Raw genomic sequence first — 22,629 nt, forward strand, 5'->3', positions numbered from 1 at the left:
CTTACCTTTTAGAGACACTTGCTGAAATATTTAAGGAAGGTTTGTCATGATGTCTATAATTTACTTTTTTAAAAATCGGTAAAAAATAAATATGTAAAGCAAGGACAACATGTTAATTGTTAAATCTCAGTAATGGGTGTGTATTTATTTCTGTGTATCATGATGTAAAATATTTATATTAAATATTATAGTAAATATTTTTAAAAGTCAAGTGAAAAAGTAAGTAATGAATATAGAATAAAGATTGAGATACTGAATACAAAGAGAAGTTTAAAAGAGATGTCATTCCAAAGGACTTGTATGCATGCATATAAGCATAACCAATGGACACAATGGAGCCCAAGGGCTTCATCAGTATATCATTCCAGATTACCAGCAACTACCGTCTTCTATGATTGACCAATGGAAATTTGTCTTCCTCCAACCACTCTGGTCATGGCAGTTTCTTGATACATTAGGAATCCTCTCAGAAGCGAAAATGGAATTGTTTGTCATGATTTGTTTTCAAAGAACCTAGGTTTACTCCTCTGAATGTCTGCTTCTCTTTCTTAGTGCTTACCTCTTTTTCATTATATATAGCACAGCAGTAAGGGCCCGAGATAAACCAGATCACAGAATTCTTTGAAGGTGACTTCGGAAGACCCTATAGTCCCTTAAAAAGTAAGATTAATAAAATGGTATTATGTTTACACAGGAGAATGTTCTTACCTTTTAGAGACACTTGCTGAAATATTTAAGGAAGGTTTGTCATGATGTCTATAATTTACTTTTTTAAAAATCGGTAAAAAATAAATATGTAAAGCAAGGACAACATGTTAATTGTTAAATCTCAGTAATGGGTGTGTATTTATTTCTGTGTATCATGATGTAAAATATTTATATTAAATATTATAGTAAATATTTTTAAAAGTCAAGTGAAAAAGTAAGTAATGAATATAGAATAAAGATTGAGATACTGAATACAAAGAGAAGTTTAAAAGAGATGTCATTCCAAAGGACTTGTATGCATGCATATAAGCATAACCAATGGACACAAGACACTGGGGGGTATGGGAGGCTAGGGGAAGGTCAAGGGGAGAAAAAAAAAGGAGACATATATAATACTCTTTGTAATACTTTAAGCAATAAAATGATTTTTAAAAAAAGATGTATCATTTCTGGTGATGATGATGATGACAATAATAAGCCTATTGAAACAAGAATGGGTGAGTTTAGCAAGTGCCAGGCCCTGTGCTAAACACTCATCATGCATTGTCTCCTTCAGTCCACACCAGTCCTATGAGGTAGGATCATTTTCTCAACTTTCTGAATAAAACTGAGACTCAGAGAAATGAAACGACCTGTTCCAGACCTGTCTTCACCAATTCAGTACAGTCCTGCCATAGGGAGCGCTGGGAGGCAGTGATGAGTTGAAAGAATCCAGGACGTATGGGGAAGCAGGTAAAGGCACAGAGGGGCTGATAAACTTGCTGAATGGAGACAAGACAACAATAGCAGGTCCCAGGGAACTCTGAATATTTCAGTGAAATGATGAGGCTGTAATTGAGGAAGGAAAAGTACTGGGAGGTGGTCCACTTTAAGACCATACTATTGTATCTGGTATACAGTAGAGGGCCATGCAATAATCGATGACTATTGAAATTCCCAACAATAAGGAAGCAATTGGCATATATGGAAAATGAGTAGAGATGGGAAGGATATCTTTTGAGCAGGAGTCTGGCCTCACTAACAAAGGACACCATACACTCTACCTCATTCAGTTCTAGGGCTGATCAGGGGAAGGATTGCTAACAACTTCTCCCCAGTTCATAAGATTATTTTGACGGTGGGCAAAGAACAGCTTCCAGTGAATTTTCTTTAGAATTTCTAAAACCAATTCACTAATTTTTAATAATTACTTCCTTTGAGCAGGGGGTACTGACCTCGGTTCAGCTATTTCATTTCAAACTAGAATTTAATTTTAACATTTTGCTTGTTGGCGGGGGGGGGGGGAATAGCCGACCTAAGAAAAATTGGTCAACTGTGTGCTCTGCTGGAGAGATTGTCACAGCACGCTGGTGGCCTGGAGGTGCCAAAACAGACTGTTTCTGTAAAATTGAAATTAGTTCATTTTAGCTTATAGCTTTTTACTTACATTTAAAATGGAAGTGGCTATTTTTAAAAGAAGGAAAGGAAGTCTAAATTGCTCTGCTAATCCAATGAAATATTGCCAAGAGGATAAAAGCAGACGGCTGTGAGCCATGTGGGGGATCCTTTCCAAAGCTTGTTCTTATACCTCTCCTCTGTTTTCATTAAAGCAAGTCCCAGAGATCAAATGAACTGCGGACCCATGCTGAAGGCAAGGGCACATGTAGTGTGCTTGCTTCATCTCTGCCAGCAGCCCGCTCACCACTAGGCTGGTCAGAAGAATAGTAATCCGATACTCACCCTCCCAGGTCTCCTCCCATCAGGAGCCATCAGGGAGCAGATGACTAAGTCACTCATGTAATTGCCTCCAGTTAGGTACTTGCTTGAAAATGAATAGGAGAGCTCATAGGAAAGGGGGAGACGGATCAGATATAATAATGGCACCAATAATTCACGTTCCTGTGGTTTTACGGTTCACAAAGTGCTTCATATACATGCCTGCCTTGGATCTTGCTTTTGGGTGAGCATCTTCGGTCCATTGTACAGAATAGCAATCCCAAACCCAGAGATGTTAAGACAGGAATTTGTTCCCAATCATACAGTTTGTTCAAAACATGGACTTTGATAGCAAATGCTCCAGTTCAAATCCTGGCTTTATTACTTAGGAGTTATGTGACTCTGGGAAATTACTTAACCTCTTTTTGACCCCATTTTGTCATCTGTGAAATGGAGCTAAGAATAGTATCCATTGGAAAGGTTGTTCTGGAGATCAAATGACAGGATGCATGTCAAATACTAGGAACCTTCTGGCATATGGTATTCAGTAAATGCTATCATTACATTTATAAAACATTTGATGGCTCACAAAATATATTCAGTTCAACTGTATTTATTAAGCACCAGAGCCAAACACTGTGCTAAATTCTGGTGGTGCTAGAATAAATCATTCATGGACCCAGCCATTCCACAGGACATAGAGCTAGCGCAGGTAGACGGACGCCCTCAGCATAAAGTGATATTTTAAACAGTGAAGATAATTAGAGAATTCAGCCTGGCCTGAAAGTGTTAGAAAGGGCTTCCTAGAGAAACATACATTTCTGACTTGACCTTTAAAAAACCCTCTGGAAAAAAAGTATTATTTTCATCCAGTCGACAAATGAGTGAAACAAGCCTCAAAAAGGGTGAGGACTTCCCAAGTTCCCTCATTGGTGAGTGGTGAAGTCAGGTCTCAGTTAGACTAAACTACCTCAAGGGTATGTTCCCTCTGTACTGTCATTGAGACGATAAGCTGTGTGTGTTTTCTTCTGCACTAACTTTCTTGTTTAAAAGGGAACGATCACTCTTTTTGCCTCTCCCCTTTTTTCTCAGAAAAATTCAGCACAGAGACGTTCTCTAAAATCCACAATATGCTAGCAGTCACAAAAGCCTAGAATGGGAGGGACAATTGTTTACCTGTAGGGATCTGGAGGGGCAGAGATATACTTGCTGTTGAGTCATAGTTCTACCACTCGCAAGCTCTGTGGCAATAGGCAAACAACTTAACCTCGCTGGGCCTCAGTTTTTCCACTCATGAAATGGAGAAATAATAATCCTCACCTTCTGGAATTTCCATGATGATTACATTAGCACAGTGCTTGGCACACATTGTAATTGCTCAATAAACTTTCACTATGAACTGTAGAGAGATGCCTCTTAGTCCATCCACTTCACCCCTCTGTTCTGATCGCACAAATCATCTGTCCATTCTGTTTTGAAAGCCTTTCCCAGGAGATTCAAGAGCTTCATGTGTGAAATGTTCTAACACTTGACCAATGGTTCTACCTGGAAATCCAGCTCTTCCGTGCATTGCTTGTGCTTGCATCTATAATAGTAACTTTCTTCTCTAGGGAAAATAAAAAAGAGGATGGCTGGCCATGCTTTTTCTGAATAAATAAATGAACATCTCAACCTCTCCTCTCTTTCTCCCTCTTTCTTTCTCTCTTTCTGGCCTTTAATTCACTTCCTTCCACTGGTGATGGACAGGACTCCTCATGTCCTGAGATTGGTGTGATGATAATGCAGATAGCTGGTCATAATATTGTGTGTGTTGTGCTCTTTGTTTTCAAAGCATGTTCACATGTCTCGCTTGTTGATCCTAAAACAACTGAAAGGTAAGGAAGGCAGGTATTATCCCCATGTTAAGGATGAGGAAACTTAAGTATAAAGGAGAAAATAAAATAGCCACCACTGCTAAGCACTGATTAGGTACCAAGTCTTTTATGCATGTTATCTTATTTAAATTTCTTAAGAGCCTTCTCTAATAAGTGTTAGCAGTTCATTTTGCCGGAGTGGAAAATGAGACCCAGAAAAGGAAGTCAGGCACCCAACTTTCTCCAGACAGTAAATGGTAAAGCCAAATTTCAAGTCCAGATCTGTCATACTCCAAAGCCAATAAGCTCAATCATAAACTTTTAAAGATCTGCTCAACCCATCGGTGACTGCCATGACATTAAAATCCAGAACTCCTGATTCACAGACCAGGGCACCTTTCATTAAAACACTCATTCAGTCCTTCTTGACTGGGTGAGGTACAGGAGCTGGGCCCACCTGTGATCAGTTAGTCTCTGCTCACACAGACTGCTCTGCGGCTGTCCCAGTCTTAGCTAGTCTTCTGTCCATAGCTTCCTGGTCCATGCCTATGGGTTCCCAAGCATGCAGTCGGAGGGTAATAAATTGATGTGTATATAATATATTTCTATAATTTTAAAATAACAATTCACATTATTTTACAAATATTTATATTATATAATATATTTCTATTATACATGTTATACAAAACATAATTATACATATAACATATCAACATATATATGTTTATATAGGGAGAGATATAATCTATCTACTGCATATATTTAATGTATATACATGCAAATGTTTCCAGAGTTTGCCAGAATCTCCAGAAAGAATATAGATTTGTCAGGCCAAACAAGCTTCTCCAGGATTCACCAGTAGTATATTTCTTTAAACATAGACTTGGACATGGAGAAAAATGAAAGAGAAATGGTACTAGGAGTTTCTTCTCTTCCTGGGTGTCCAGTCTATCTCTATCTCTATCTCTATCTCTATCTCTATCTCTATCTCTATCTCTATCTCTATCTCTATCTCTCTCTATCATCTCACATGGAGGTTATAGGCAAGCTCTGAGTGGAAGGATAAATTCCAACCATGTTCACCTTACCCTGGGAGTATGTGCTAATGTTGCTTCTTGAGCTGCTTCACTGGTTCGTTTTCCATTTCACAAGGAGACGATGGTGAAAAAGGAGATCCAGGAGAGGAGGGAAAGCTTGGCAAAGTGGGACGCATGGGGCCAAAAGGTAAGTAAAATGGTATGAACTTGATCTGTAATGTTAGAATTGCTCTTCTCTCTCCTGGACTTGCTCTAGGAATTAGCAGCTTTCATAATGCCCTTTGCTCTAAAGATACATGAAATGTATTTCAGATGTAAAGTTACTTGCCACCAGAGAGTTCTTATGAGTTGCCTGTCAACAAGACTCAGCCCCATTTCTCAAATTTCATCTTTAGGGGTGCCTACAGTGGGACACTCTGGGAGCCCCAGGGAATAGCAATCTCTGAGAATATCTAAGAAACTATGAATTTTGGAAACACAGCTGTGTTCAAAGCTGTATTCCCCTTAGAAGCCACTGCTAAGCAACTTTTTTTGGGCTAACCTAGAAATTAAGGAGGAAGATAAGAAGGAGAAGAAAATTGTTTGATTCTTTGATGTTCTCACCTTTCTCAAACATCTGGTGGACTATGGAGAGAGTAGGAGCAAAGAAGATGAGAATAATACAAAAGCTATTAGAGAATGTTTTTACTCACAAAGCCAAAAGTAAGTCTCACTCAAACATGGCTTCTGGATTGTGACATGTGTCTTCAAGCACTGGAAATATTCCCTGCCAACTGTACAAAATGGTGGCCCAAGATCACTGCTCTTTAAATCTTCATCATTTAAAGAGAGGAAAACACTCCCAGGCCTTTGAGACCTCAACTTGAGATATTCTGATTTAAAATGCTTTTATACTATAAATATGTATAATATTCTATACATTTGTTGTACATTCCCTAAGATAGTCAAATCCAGTTGTAAAACAGAGAAGAGATAGAACCCCAAAGTGAAGCTGAAATTGATCTAGTGAGGCACAGAATTAGAATAAAATGCAAGAATTCTTCACTCAGCCGCTTATCTGGCCTTTAGATTAAACATCTTCTGCTGTAGTCCTTTCAGAAAGATTGCATGAGTAAGCATTTTAATATCATCAGGTTCAGGATTGTCATACCCACATTTTAATTTTAATATATACATTATAATGCTATTAAAATAGTTAATGCAGCCGTAACCGGTTTGGCTCAGTGGATAGAGCGTCGGCCTGCGGACTGAAAGGTCCCAGGTTCAATTCCAGTCAAGGGCATGTACCTTGGTTGCCGGCACATCCCCAGTAGTGGTTGTGTAGGAGGCGGCTGATGGATGTTTCTCTCTCATCCATGTTTCTAACTCTCTATCTCCTTCTCTTCCTCTCTGTAAAAAATCAATAAAATATATATATTTTTAAAAAAATAGTTAATACAAATATACCACAGATAGGAGAATGCACTCTTTGGTATTTCCTTCAAGTTGATATCATATATTAGCCACATCTTTAAAGAGAAGATAAAATGTTAGGATATAAAGATGACCTGCTTTGCTTTTCAGGAATTAAGGGAGAACTGGGTGATATGGGAGACCAAGGCAACATTGGCAAGACTGGGCCCATTGGCAAGAAGGGTAAGCCACATCTTTCCATTCTCCAACAGCAATTTCAAGCACATTGAGCATACCTTTGATATATCTGAAAGGTTCTTTGGCATAAAAATTATCTCTCTCTCTCTTTTATAAATATAAGTATTCTATTTCTTAATATCTTGGCTGTTCAGTAATAGAAAACAATTATTAATATAACTCAAGGTAGCAGAGGACAGTATAATTTTATTTCTTGAGTGGACTAATAGTAATTCTGTGTCAGTGATCTATTAATAGGACAGAAACTTGAACATCTTTTGTTTTCAGTCTTTTCCTGATTCTGTACATAATTACTGCTTCAATACTACAAATACCTCTATTACAAAAATAGAGGTAACCTCCTCTTTATTACCTACGGACTCTTTTCCTATCTTCTCATAAAGCCCCACATACATAGCAGGTTGTAATTGCTTCTGATCTTTAGTAATTCATACAAGCATTGTTCCACTTTGTTTGAAGATACAAACTAAAGGAGAATCAAAATCTTATTGCAAGAAGCTCAGATGATTTAGGAACACTGGACTTCTTCAGAAAGAATTATAATAATAACTCTATGACTACTATAAGAACCATCTGGGAGAGTAGACAAGATTGACATGAAGAATTGACCTGGGTCTTGAAGGACAGTAAGATGTTTATGGAAATGGAAAAAAGGCATTTGAGGGGGATACAAGAAATAGTTGTGCAAAGGTACAGGTCAGGGGAAACTCGGTGCCTTGGGTAATAGAATTCCACAGCCGTGTGTTACCCTCCAGCCTTCCACACATGCTCGAGCAGCTGCGTAATTCAACATGTGTCTCACAGCGGCCAGCTGTGTGCTCCTGTGAGCAGGCTGATGGATGAGGTCTGAGCTAACGCTGTGGCCTCTCCCCTGGCATCCTGCAGTGCAGTACTTCTTTCCCTACCCTCTTCCAACTCATTTCTTTGAGAAATTTCCTTCGGTCTGCATTTGAGGGCAGGGATAGAGGGCGGCGCCACTGAAAAGAAATCGCTATGGTTATTTTTGATCCAGTATATTCACCTGAGGGTGAAATCCTCATAGCTGAGAAAGAGCTACATGGACTGTTCAGAATTCACGAGTCCTGCTGCAGAATGTGCCTGCCATGGGTTTACCATGAAGCTAATAAAGCTGTGGCTTCAGAGCCCACACATGTTTGGGCCCTTCCCAAGGCCCTGAGAGGATCCTTAGCAATAGGTGCACATGTCTTGGTAAAGTTGAAAAATAAAACATTTTAACCTCAACTGGTTAAAATACTGCATCTCAACATGTTTAAAAACTAGTGCCCCCCTCCCAACAAATTTTTTAGACATATTGCCCCCTTTAAAAGCTTTTTCTTAATTCCCCTCCACTCCCCTCACCCCCCCCCCCCCCCCCTCCCTCGCTTCCTTCCTTCCTTCCTTCCTTCCTTCCTTCCTTCCTTCCCTTTCCTTTGTGTGTGTATGAGCATCTTTTTTTATTTTTTGCTATGGCCATGTGTAGACTGAGGGTTCATCTCCTCTCAAGAACTGACTGCTGCGTCCTTGAGGTGATGTTGTCCCCATTGAGAATGTGCAGGTTAAGATTACCGTCTCCTTTTGCTTCAACGTCTCTTCATCATATTCCTCATTGCATTAGGTGGTTTTTGGAGAGGATGCCACGTATTTGGGAAGCTAGCTAAGAAGAACTTGAGAGAAATATTTAGTTTGAACTTCTTTATGTAGTGTGCAGTTTCTTCCATGTGCAGCTAACAATTCTCTGAAGGAAGAGTCCCCAAGAATATGCCTACCATTTACTGTCCAGATCTATCCAAAGTCATGATGCAAAAAGTGTGAGGGCAGAGATTTAGATCATCATATGAATGTGTCCTAGGCCATCCAATGCAAGAAATACGTGGATTGTGGAAAAGAAACAATTTTTGCAATGAATAGGGCCAGTCTGTAGAAAAATTTTCCAAATCTAACAGCTCATATATATGAAGAATACTTTGTAGAAGTAGTTTTAAATTCGGTTTTTAATGATAGCAACAACATTCAGATTTATGCTGCAGGCCATGAGAGAATTGCCTATGTTAATCCTGATGCTAGTCATTCTTAATAGAAAAATTAATGCAGTTACCCAAAATGATGCTATTATTGTTATGGGAAACAAAAAGTATAGGTGTTCGGGGGTGGGGGGATTCCTTTGGAGTAAAGTCCTCACCATGATCAAAACAGTTCTGCACAAAATCTACCCTTGTCACCTTCCTGCCCTCATCTCTCCCACCACCTCACCTGGCACATGGTAGGTGCTCAATAAACATTTATGAATAATTCTTTTTTAAAAAAGAATGACTAGCTTAATAAAAAAAATGGCCAAAAGATATTTAAAGCCATTGAATAGGACTTTAGGGTTCATAATCTGGAGGAGAAGGGAACCACTGCAAGATAAACCACACATTCTATACCTGCTGCTTTTCCTCTCAAATCATCACCAGTTCATTAATAAGGATGCACTATGAGACTGAGGGCCTAGAGCAGGAAGTTGCTCAAACTTTGCAATGGGCTGCCCAAGAAGGCTGGCCTTGGAAAATGCTACTCCTTTTTATTTCAAAAATAAAAATTTCCAGTTATAACTCCAGAAAATTCTGGGGGGAAAAAAACATTTCATTAAGCATATACTCATCATGTTTAAAAAATCTTATCCAACTAGGAATAGAGGGAAACACACTTAATAGTTAAAGGAATGTCAACATCAACAACAATAAAAGACTATTTAAAAATTATACTCAATAATGAAATATTCAACACTTCTCTCCTGAAATTGGGAATGATGAGTACAGCCCTCATCACTAATTCTAATCAACATTATAGAAGTTCTAGCCAGACTAAAAATGCAAAAACAAGAGATAAGAATCATAACAACTGGAAATGAAGGAATAAAAGGATAATTATTTGCAGATGACATGATTGCATGCCCAGCAAATACAAAAGAATCCACAGATTAGCTGCTTATATTATTGTTTTTAGATAGCTTAACATACAAAAAATTTTTATTTTTACATACCAAAAACAATTTTTAAATAAAATTAAAAAGGTGCCATTTATCATAACATCAAAGTTACCAAATATCTAGGAATAAATGTTAAAAGATGTGTAAGCCCTCCACAACAAATGTTATCTATAAAAATAACAGCTTAATATGCTAATTAGACCGGATGACCTTCTGTACAAAGCTGGGGCTGCGAGGGAACCAGTGCCTGCCGGTGGCCAGAAGGAAACCTGGCTCCTGGGTGCCGGAGGGAAGCCGGTGCCAGCAGCCAGGGGAAGGAAGGTCTACTCTTGCACAAATTTTGTGAATCGGGCCTCTAGTGTAATGATAATGAGAGAAATTAAAGAATATCTAAGGAAATTGAAGTAAAGCTGCATTCACAGAGTGGAAGACTCAATATTGTTAAGATGTCACTTCTCCCTAAATGATCTATAGATTCATTGCTCTCTCAATTAGCATTTCAGAAGTAGTTCTCTTGAAATTTAATAAGCCAATGTAAAATTTTTGTGAAACCTGGTCAGTATGGCTCAGTGGAGTAGTTCTCAAATTTAATAAGCCAATGTAAAATTTTTGTGAAACCTGGTCAGTATGGCTCAGTGGTTGAGCATCAACCCATGAACCAGGAGGCAAGGTTTGATTCCCAGTCAGGACACATGCCAGGGTTGCGGGCTTCATCCCCAGTTGGCATGCAGATGGCTGTCGAACAATGATTCTCTCGCATCTGATGTTTCTCTCTCTCTCTCCCTCTCCCTTCCTCTCACTGAAATGAGTAAAAAAATATTTTAAAAATAATTAAAAAATAAAATAAAATGTATGTGGAAAGGACCAAGAATACCTAAAGAAAATCTTGAAAAAGAAAAACAAAGCTGGATGACTTAAATCACTGAATTTAAACATTTATTATAAAGTTACAACTATGAATATAGTATTGATTCAGTACAGAGACAAATAGATCAATGGAAAGGATTAGAGCATGCAGAAACAGACTCCCACACTTGATTTATGCAAAGTTGACATGAAAAGGACCAAGAATACCTAAAGAAAATCTTGAAAAAGAAAAACAAAGCTGGATGACTTAAATCACTGAATTTAAACATTTATTATAAAGTTACAACTATGAATATAGTATTGATTCAGTACAGAGACAAATAGATCAATGGAAAGGATTAGAGCATGCAGAAACAGACTCCCACACTTGATTTATGCAAAGTTGACATTACTTTGCAGTGAAAAATGATGAGCCTCTCAATAAATAGTGCTAGGTCAATTGGATATTCATGAATGCAGCCAAACATATGTAGCCCATAATGTATGAAAAAGAAGAATTATAGAGGCACAGAATTCATTTATTAATTAAAATCTTATAATCCTAGAGTGCTGATAATGTGGTATTTGTCTAATTTTAAAATTTAGTGATTTGTTTTTATTTCTTTTGTATAAGCATTTATTTTTATAACCACTTTTCTGTTTGTAATTTGGTATTATTTTTTTTAATTTTTATTTATTGATTTGAAAGAGAGAGTTTGTTGTTTCCCTTCTTCATGCATTCATTGGTTGATTCTTGTATGTGCCCTGACTGGAGATCAAACTCGCAACCTTGGCATATTGAGATGACGTTCTAACCAACTGAGCTACCTGGCCAGGGCATTGGTATTATTTTTCTTAAATTTGTAATTTGGTATTATTTTTTTAAATTTTTATTTATTGATTTGAAAGAGAGAGTTTGTTGTTTCCCTTCTTCATGCATTCATTGGTTGATTCTTGTATGTGCCCTGACTAGAGATCAAACTCGCAACCTTGGCATATTGAGATAACGTTCTAACCAACTGAGCTACCTGGCCAGGGCACTGGTATTATTTTTCTTAATGAGGGCTCCTTAAATTGTATAAGCTTCAGATAAAATTCATTATAGATCTTTTCCTGACTGTATCCAGCTTCATTCAACAACTAGTTGAAGGAATGGAAAGGTGTAGCCAAAAAGTGGGATGCTGGACATGGAGATTTCTGAGATGCGGCCTTGTTAGATGAGGGCAAGAGCCCCAGTACTGTCCTGGAATGGGCAGAAGTGGAGGGGGAGTGTACATCACTGCCATGAGCACCCCCAGAATTCAAGAACTTCATTTTTGAATGAGTTATTCAAGATTTTGCATGATCTTAGTTTTAAATGTGTCAACTAAGAGAGATGGAGTTCATGACCTTGAGCCAAGTCTTAATCCTTTCATAGACTAAGACTAGGTAACTTGGGAGGGTGGTAGATGACAGAGACTAGGGAGGGTCAAGAGTTTAGTATGATTTTCTGGGTGTCAAATGTTGGAAAAATAACTCTGGAAAGGATAGAGTTAAGCTGACCTTATCTTCTTCAGGACAATTCAGCATTCACACTCAGGTGCATAAACAACACCTCACACCTGCATTCCTCTCTCACTTTACTCATTGTCATGGCTTATTAGCTTGTCTGTTTTGCCCTACAGACCATGAACTTCTAGAGCCAACAAATGAATGAAAGATTTATTGGGTCAATTTGCTTAAATAAATATAAACTATATGTGAGTACCCTATTTTTAATCATTTTACCCTAATGCCTATTTTATAGTAGAAACTTTCTAAATGTTTGCTGCATTAAGAATGAAAAAAATGAGTGGCAAATATATTATTTCTAATCATGTAGCCCTCTTTTCTATCCTTTATTTCTTTAAGTACCACTTTCCCTTAACATCAATTTTCAACATTGACTAAGATTTCTTTCTCCTCCAGAGATATGCCATCAAAATTTATGAGCATGTCCTGAAATTTTTTAAAAATGGAGGTTCACTGTTCTGGCTCACCTGGATTAATTTCATTTTTAATCGGACTTTGAAATTTATTGCCCTCATTTTGTCAATAGCCCTTCTAAATTTTTCACTGACTCAGATTAATCTCAACTTTCTGGACTGGTCTTAATGTCACTTCCTTGGACAGGTAGCTTTCTGGATGTCAATATTTTATTTCATGAATAAGAAAAAATAATTTAATATAGGTAAATTAAATCTCATGACAAACAAATGCTTTTACTTAAGGTCAATATCCTTTTACAGTGAAAGCATTATGATTTTTATTTGTTTAAATGCAACCTCAAATTCTTCAATTTTAAGGCAGTTATTACAAACATGTTTCCACTCATGGACCAAAATAAGTCTTTGTGTATGGCTTTAAACCAGAATTTGCTTGGGCAAAATAGACATTGTAAGTCCACATCCTCCATCGCCTGGCTAAGTACTTGGTATACTCACTTTTACCACAATTCTGATTTAGGAGACAGAAGCTAACATTGGTTGCGCATCTTCTATGAGCCCAGCACAGACATAATCCTATGATAAAATAACATTACCTAATATATCCTCTTTAACAATCTTAGATATTAGGTACCATTATTTCCACTTTAAAAATCAGAAATGGAAGCTTTAAAAATGCAGTAACCTGTCCACATCTAGCTAGTAAGTGACAGAGCCAAGATTCAAGTCTTGGTTGTTCAGACTTTTATAGTCTTTCACTCTACCACACTGCTTTGCCTTTTCCATCTGTAAAAAAGGAAAATAATTTATGTCAAAATACTGGAAAGTCATCATGGTGCTTACATCTTCTCATGGAAAAAAAATCAAATTATCAATTCAGTAATTTGTTTCCCACACTATTAGATTTAATTAAAAGCTATTGCTTCAGTGAAACTTTCTCTACTCTGATCCACAACCATCTTTGGTTTCTCCAAATACCTATCAGACATTTTCTTTATTTCACTCTGTTAATACATGATGGTGATAATGTCCCATCTCCTTGGTCCCTAATATGAGCTATGTTGTCCTTAAAAATATTTTTTTCCAAAGCAAATATTCTGTTTATGCTTCTTTTATGTCCATCATTGGGCTTACCCCAGAAGTAGGATCTATTTTCAGCCCATGTTAAATTGAAAGGGATTTACATGTAAAGAAAATACACTATCTTAAAATAATTAAAGTATTAAACCATATTCATATGATCTTCAAGCCCATATTGTTTATGGTGGTGCTAAGGACTGGTACCTCTTTCAACTTTTGATAACATTTTTGAGTGCTTTGATTTCTTTCATTAAATCATTGGCTAGCTCTTTTGGGAAGCCCCATGAACTGGGGAGTCAGAAATGGTTGGGCTTCAGTACCAGGGGTGCCATTGAATTGCTGGATGTCCCTGAGCAACTAATTGTGCCTCCTGGATCCTCAATTTCTGCAGTGGTAGAATACAGGTAATGATAGCACCTAGTTCATTGGATTTAATATGATAACATCTATACAGTATCCAAAACAGTACTTGACAAATGATCAGCACTTAGCAAAGCTATATTTCCTTTCTTTAATGCATTCAAAATCTATTCTTATCTTTTCCAATTTACATATAAAGAATGAGGAATTTGCAGGACACAACTTAGGTGTGAGTAGATCAATGGCATAGTCCCATGCTTTTTCCCTTACTGTACCTCTGCTGTATGTTACTTCCTACCTTGCTCCCATCTCCACTTGCTGAAGTTTTCAGAACCAAGCTCCAGTACCATCTCCTCAAGAGAGCCTCCTTCATCCTCCCATCTGGAGTACTACCTCTTCTGGCTCCCTTCCAAAGTATGTGATCTCTGTTCAAGGTCTTTCTTGCAGTATTATCAGCACTCCATTGTCATAGATTTCACCATATCTCATTTATTCTAAGCACAAGTTCTGAGGTGTCCTCCCACATACTTAAACTGCATTCTGGATTTCAGAGACCCCCTCCTTTTGTGTGGCGAGCTCATACATGACTGGCAACACTGTAAAGAAAAGTGTCCATGTATGTTGATTTAGAAAAACTCAGCAAATCCTTGGGGGCCAGCAGGTGTTCCTTTCTGGATGATCAACAGTCAATGTGTACAGGACTATTAATAAAGAGCACTCAGTAAGAATGTCCAATGCCATGGTTACTAGCAACATGTGATTGAGCACTTGAAATATGGTTAGTCCAAACTGACATGTGCTGCAAGTGCAAAATATATATCAAATTATGAAGCCTTAATACCAAAAAAGTAAAATATCCCATTAATATTTTTATATTGATTACTTATTGAAACGACAATATTTTTATATATACGTTAAATAGTATATAATATTTTTAAAAATTTAAAGCACTAAGCAGATAGTGATGACAAGATTAGCTAATGGACAGGCAACATGGGACACCCTATGGGTTTTGGAAAGGCTCTCCCCTTTTGGTGGGAAAGGATGGGGTAGGCAAAATCTCAAGGCCAACTTTGTTCCCCCTCACATTGCCCCCTCGGGTCATATTCCCAATTCCCTGGCTATACCAAACCCCCTCAAGGCTAAGCCACATACTCCTTTCTAGTCTGGATGACCTGTACCCTGTATTTATCCCTCCTGGGGCCTTTCTTCTTCTGTTTCCAGACCACCTTTGAAGCATTAACTCTATTTTACTTCTATCATGGCTTCTCTTTTCATTCTCAAGAGCTTAAGCTAAACATTTCCTCTTGAAAATCAAAGGCTTTTGCTTTCAATGGTTGTGTCTGATGTGGCCATAAGAGCTTATTTTGAAGTTAAAAAAAAAATCAACATTTTTTTCTCTCTGCTTTAATAATCCTGATTCTCTGAGTGGATACCTCTGACTGAATAAGAAAATGATGGCATACAAAGAAAAGCAGAGGGAAAATTATCAAGGTTGATATTTCAGTACAATATATTTGACACTATTTTATTTATAGATTTTGCATACATCACATCTCTTCTAAAAGTGTGTAAACTCTTTCAAGTCAGAAGTTTAATTTTGTCTCTTTATATCCTCTCAAAGTACCAAGCCTTCTGTCTTGCACAGAGTAAGTAAATAGTAAATATTTGAAAAAGTAAATAAGTTGAAAAAGCACAATACATGTTTTTGAAAATTCAAGGGCAAAGCCATATGGAAGAATTTTGGTGCATGATAAACCGATGCTGCAATGTGTTAATCATTTGATCCAGATATACAAAACAATGGTACTTTTCAAATTAAAAACATGCAGAGAATTGTATTAGCCTTGCTCAGAAGGGCACATTATAAACACAGGTTTGCAGGATAGGTGACACAAATTTTAATGTTTCTTACACATCCCACTGGAATTCTACATTCAATCTAGTTCAATTATGACTTGTTCGATTAGTCGTACCTGTGCAGCCAACTCCAAATCAAATTATTCATACAAAACCAAGGCATGCTGGTGGAAGATATTACAAATGAATTTTAAAACTGTTTCCTCTGATTTTAGCTGATCAAGATGTCTGTCTGAAATGATTCATTATTTTAATTGTTACTTCTGCGGCTATTGTTTCTATTCAGGTGACAAAGGGGAAAAGGGTTTGCCTGGGATTCCTGGAGGAAAAGGCAAAGCAGGTACGCTTGCTAATCTTGCTCCTTAATTTCTGGCATTATTCCAAATGTATCTCCAAAATAGATTTATTTTTTATGAAAAACAAAAATAAAAATATTTGCAGTACCTGTTTTAGCCAAGGTAGAGGAAAGAAAGGAGGGAACTTTCCTCTCTATTTGCTGGTGACTTTCCAAGCCCTGGGGAAGGGGTGATGGCACATTCCGTCCCGTCATGCTGTGAGGAAGCAACCCAGCGCATCAGGAAGCAGCCCTCATTCTGCTAGACCAAGAGGAAAATCCACAATGGCCTCAGCACTAGGCCTGGTCAGCATGCCTGACATTCCACCAGCATCTCAACCAAATACTGGCCAGCAGTTTGCCAGAAGCAAATTGGCCTAATCTGAAAGCCCTGTGATTACAGGACATCAATGAGCATGGACACTCTCTCCAAGTACTGAGAGTTTCATTTCCAGAACTACATGCAGGGATAGAAAGTACTTGTTTGGGGGGGCTTCAGTTGTTTCTGTCTATAGGGGTATAGTAAAGACTAATTCTAAGAACTGTTTTAAATTCCTTATTTAACTGAGAATATGGAGAAATAAAGCTATAAGTTTCCCCCTCCCCTTTGTCTAATAAATTTCTATTTCTTTATCAACCACCTTAGAAGAAAGCATACAGAAATGTTCATATGAAGCAGCCACCAAATAGAAAAGAATAGAATCATTTGAATTTCACATCATTTTCCTTACAATTCCTTCTGTGTCACAGTATCAGTAGGTAATTGACAAAAAATAGGTAAATGAGCAAAGGGTAATCCACAAATGTGACAACTGGCTCTTGAAATAATACATTGGATATTTTCACGAGATTTAAATTTGGTCCTCAATACATTTAAGCTATGCTTCAAGTGGGTCATCAGAATTTACGTTTGAGCCCTAACCGGTTTGGCTCAGTAGATAGAGCGTTGGCCTGCGGACTGAAGGGTCCCAGGTTCGATTCTGGTCAAGGGCATGTACCTTGGTTGAGGGCACATCCCCAGTGGGGAGTGTGCAGGAGGCAGCTGATCGATGTTTCTAACTCTCTATCCCTCTCCCTTCCTCTCTGTAAAAAATCAATAAAATATATATTTTTAAAAAAAGAAAAAGAAAGAAAGAGGCACAGCTCTGCTCATCTCAACTCCTATGAGCTAAATTCATGGTGGCATCATTTTAAAAAAATGTTTGATTTCATCATGAAAGGTTTCTCTTGCCCTTGGAGAGTTGTGTGAGTGAGTGAACAGTGCAGTAATAGAAGAGAAGACCAGCTAGAAATCGGTTTTCAGAAAGCTGCAAAGATTTTATTCTGAAATTGGAGAGTCACATCCTGTGTTCCACAAAAATGCCAAATGGCCCACAACATGTGTGCAGTGGCTCATCGTATTTACTCTCCTTTTTAAGAAGATGGTTTCGAACTGTGTTTCGACTCATTCGCAATATTTTTAAAGATATATTCTGAATTCCTAAAGGCAATGTAATTTGGAAACCTTATTTTTAATAAAAGATCAAAAGTATAGCTGCTCACAGAGAAACATAATAGACTAGAAAAAGATAGTAAATGTTGGGAAGAGAGGGGTGGCTCCTTTCAACTCATCTGCATGTGTTTCAATAAGAATTCACAGTTTTTTCCTTTGAAAGGTACTGTCTGTGATTGTGGAAGGTACCGGAAAGTTGTTGGGCAACTGGACATTAGTGTTGCTCGCCTCAAGACATCTATGAAGTTCGTCAAGAATGGTGAGTGTATTCTCTTTTGCTTTGTGCTATTTATTGATTTAGTCTTTTTCAACATTACAATTCCAGTATTTCTAGCAGGAAATACCTTGGGTTGGGCAAAGGACTACTAAGATAGTGTCATCAGATTAAAGGTCTCTCAAAATACTAATTATCCACTCCAACTCCAGGACACTTCAAGTCCACTACATATATTTGTACATATTGCATTGACTATGGGTAGAAAAAGTTACTTTCTGGAGAGTGGGGACAGTGAAAAGGTCAGAGTTTGGCAAGCCATGCTTTGAGAATAAAAAGGGACAGCAAGACTCAAACAGAATAATCATCTCAAAAAATAGAAAGTGATAATAAAAATGATAGCTATTTCCTTAAATACTTGGAATATTAATAATTATGATATAAGTGCTATGATTAAGATGAAGCTTAGGAAGATGATCTTGCCCATAGCTACAGAGCTAATGAACTGTGGAGCAGGGATTTGATTACAGGTTTCACACAAATTAATAGGGACATCATGTGTTTCTTTAAATTTTGCAACTTTTCATATTAGTCATTTTTGTTATCCTTGTCCATAGTTAGCAGTTTCACCCTTAAAGTGAGGTTGTGTGTTCTCTTCTGAGACAGTATGAATGTGGGAACTATTGTAGTTAGTGTTACAATTGGTTTCATTTTGTTGTACTTTCATTTATTGCAATACAGCTATATTTGTTTACATTATTGGAAGCACACAGACGCCATCTTGTGTTCATCCTCATCTTGTAATACTACAGGCAAAGGAATGTTCAATATTAACTATCGACCCTAATTATAATTCTGGTTATAACCTGCACACAAGATGCAGTCTCTGGCGTGGCTTGGACATTCATGAATAAACCAGACCTCAGAGGTTCAACATACAGCAATAGTTCTTAACATTTGAGTGGTCACAGATTTCTTTGTGCATTTTAATTTATGAACCCTGAAAAGTATATGTTGATGTCCCTGAAACCCAAAACAGATATAGCACACTCTGAGCTCAAAATGATTCTGCGTCCCCAATTCTGTCTTGAAGCTTACTCAGTAGCTCAGTCTACTTCATGTACCTGGAGTGAAGTATGAACAATCTCAAAAGATGTACGTGTTCACAGCCCTGGAATTGGCCCAAAGTAGAAAAACTTCTGAATTATTCCCATATCAGATTAATAAGCTTCTATCCTCTTTTGCAATGTTGGAAGCACCAAGACTACAGAATGGCAAAGGCATGATTATTGTTCTCGAGATGTTCGCAGTTTAGTAGAAGAGACACACAAACAATCAGATTAGAATGTGTTGAGTACTAAGAAGTGGGAACAGGGGATAAGACTCCCCAGTGTGTGCTCAGGGAAAGGCTCCTCTGGGATAAAACACTTACACTGAGATTGAAAGGATGAGTAGAGTTGCCCAGGTAGAAGAGCAGTGAGACTAATTCCCAGGCATGAAAAGCATGGAACTGGAACAGAGAAGGGCATGCTCATGGAACTATAAGTTTGGCAAAGGCATAAACTAGGATGGGAAAATAGTCTGAGATGAGCTGGGTTGCAGTTCATGTAACAAGTCTGTGTCAAAATAGCTCTTGCTTCAAAGTTGTGTGGGAAGTTAAACAGGAATGGCAGGGAGGACAACTGGTACGAGTTCTTTCTCCATTTGAAAACTAGAAAGGTGGAGAAAATATTAAACCAGTGCCAAGCTCATCATAGGGCCTTGCAAAATAATTGTAGACTTTTGAAGAAATGTATTTAAACCCAGAAATATTATATACTTGCCTTTTCTCTTTTTGAGATAAATAATTACACTCTTCTCTGCAAAGTCATAGCAGGGATTAGGGAAACGGAGGAGAAATTCTACTACATCGTGCAGGAAGAGAAGAGCTACAGGGAATCCCTGACCCACTGCCGGATCCGGGGCGGCATGCTAGCCATGCCCAAGGATGAAGCTGCCAACACACTCATCGCGGACTACGTAGCCAAGAGTGGCTTCTTCCGGGTCTTCATCGGGGTGAATGACCTTGAGAGGGAGGGACAGTATGTGTTCACGGACAACACGCCACTGCAGAACTACAGCAACTGGAAGGAGGGGGAGCCCAGCGACCCCTATGGTCATGAGGACTGTGTGGAAATGCTGAGCTCAGGCAGGTGGAATGACACGGAGTGCCATCTCACCATGTACTTTGTCTGTGAGTTTGTCAAGAAGAAAAAGTAGCTTCTCTCATGCTACACATTGGTTATTCCCTGTGACTACCATTGCTGTTCTTTTTATCTATCCTTTTCTCCCCAGTTATGCTAAATTTGTTCTGACTCAGGACAAGTGGGAAATGCTAAACTGAGGTTTGGAATCTCCATCGCCCTGTTCTTTGGTGACAGTTTTAAAGATTTGCATATATAGTATAGTATTGAGCCAACAGCTTACATGGATCTCAAGAGAGAGTTTGAATTGTTAGTTGTGTGGGACATGGTTGTTTATGCCTCAGATAAAATGTTCTCTTGGCATTTGCTCTGTCCCCTCTCCCTAGAGCCCTAATCGTTCTCTACCTGGCCCAGAAGATAATTGGGACAGTTGGTTGGTAAAGACTAGGATAATCTGTCATTCCCAAAGTCAGACATGTGGGAGGGTCTTATGTTTTCTAGAAATGCCAAGATATTATTCATCTTGGAATCCAAGATCCCTAGTTCTTTGATCAGTCATCACCATAGCCATCCTCATACTTACAAGTCCCTCTTGTTCACACAAACATAGGAACACTTCACCCCCAACCTCTAGATGAGGAATTTCTGGGCCAGTGACCTGTTCCAGGCCATATGGAAACACACAGAATCTTTTTGTGCTTCTGACCTATAATTTTCAGTGAAGAGTATCAGGTAGCTGCCCTGGCTCCCTTCCTTTAGGCCTACAACTTAATCCCAGACCCCCGGATGATTAACTCTCTGACTTGAGGAAAAGGGACCTTTATAAATTAAAAAGAAAAAAAGAAGAAGAGTGTTTGTTCCCAAACAATATGATTTCTAATCCTCCTGCTAAATTGCCCCTTGCTACTAATATGGCTCCATTTTTCCTTGTCTTAGGTTGACTCATATCAACTTTCCTTCCTTAGTCATGGGGAATGATGGATGGGGTTTCTGAAGCCTTTGGAAAACTCTAGAAGCTTCCAAGTGCTACCAACATCAAGTCTCTAATCCCCCTCCTCCCTATATCTAATTTATCACTTGGGGCAACGTTTTGTGGAAGGCCCTTTACTGCCATAACTGCGTGTTGTAAAATCCCAGAGCAGAGATGCCCTTTCTAGTACTCTGATATCACAGGAATGTCAGGCCTGGAGTTTGGAACATGCCTAGGACTCACATTTACTGAGCTGATGAAGTTCTACTTTGAACTACAGATCAAACTTCGAAGCAGCTTTCATTTTGGAATCTAAAAATAAACAGTTCAACAAAACTCTAGATTATCCCCTTTTACATTGCTGCTCCAGTTATAGTTTGTGATATATGATCAGACTCTTTAAAATGCTGGCAAAATGGTTAATGAACTTAGAGAAACAGATCAACAACATATGTTCACCTTAAACCATATGTTCATGATTTCACCCATGACTAACTGGTTATGAGATAGGATTTAATTAGGATATTTCTGTGGATTTAACAAGGGTCACAAACTCAGGTATTACAAGGGCCATACAGATGACATAAATAAATGAGGTGGAACAGGTGGAATCCTGGTACACTGAAAACAGCTTGCCCATCTAAAGGAACCAGCTGTTTCTCGGTGGCTGCTATTTTTGCCATGGAGGACCCAATGTCACTACATGTTCTGATATTTCAAGAGAAATCAGAGATCTGGAATTTAACTTTATATTTTTCAAAGTTGGCATGTAGTCAATTTTTAACCCAAATGTTAAGCTATACAAAACAGTCTGCTAGCCAAAATCATGACCTTTCCATTTCTCACCTCTTGGGGAAAGTTCCAAAGATTCTAACCATATTCAATGTCATTAGGATACAGTGACATCAAAGTTAAGATCTCCCATTGATACCTCATTCAGTTCAGCTCAATCACAGGAATTTCTTCAGTGTTTTCCACTCATCAAGTTAATAAACTAGTTACTTATTCAGGCTTTGAGACTGTGACATATGATATTTTGAAGGCAGGCAGCTTAATAAAAATCACAAAGAGAACACCATATCAAAACCAATATCTTTGGGTCAAATGTCAGCCAAGAACATGAGGCACAAGACTCTAGAAACACTTGGAGGAAAAGAAAGGGGAAAAAGAGAGAGATAATTTACCAAAATTATCAAATTTACCAAAAAGAGAGAGATAATTTACCAAAATTAAGTCATTTGAGAGAAAAGCAGTAAACCTTGCCTAAAGAGCAGTAAACCTTGCCTAAGATCTCCACTGGAATTCATATTCTAATTTTTTCTGAGACCCTAAAGTATGAATACTTGTTGTATGTATTATAAGTGCTATTATGAGCTCTATTATGATGATTATAATAATAACAGCATTTTTCCATG

The 22,629-nt window shown here is 38.0% G+C and overlaps 1 protein-coding gene across 1 annotated transcript in view; it reads left to right on the plus strand.

Annotated features, from left to right (window-relative positions):
* COLEC10 (collectin sub-family member 10 (C-type lectin)) overlaps positions 1–22,403 on the plus strand; it is a 40,277-nt gene extending 17,874 nt beyond the window's left edge. The window contains exons 2-6 of the mRNA XM_005885858.2: positions 5,409–5,480; positions 6,857–6,928; positions 16,308–16,361; positions 18,011–18,106; positions 19,929–22,403. Of these exons, the coding sequence (XP_005885920.1) occupies positions 5,409–5,480; positions 6,857–6,928; positions 16,308–16,361; positions 18,011–18,106; positions 19,929–20,320 (686 nt within the window). The 3' untranslated portion in view covers positions 20,321–22,403. The remainder of the gene's footprint in view (positions 1–5,408; positions 5,481–6,856; positions 6,929–16,307; positions 16,362–18,010; positions 18,107–19,928) is intronic.
* Positions 22,404–22,629: the final 226 nt, after the last annotated feature.

The sequence above is a fragment of the Myotis brandtii genome, unplaced genomic scaffold (genome assembly GCF_000412655.1).
Source record: "Myotis brandtii unplaced genomic scaffold, ASM41265v1 scaffold931, whole genome shotgun sequence".
Lineage (NCBI taxonomy): Eukaryota > Metazoa > Chordata > Mammalia > Chiroptera > Vespertilionidae > Myotis > Myotis brandtii.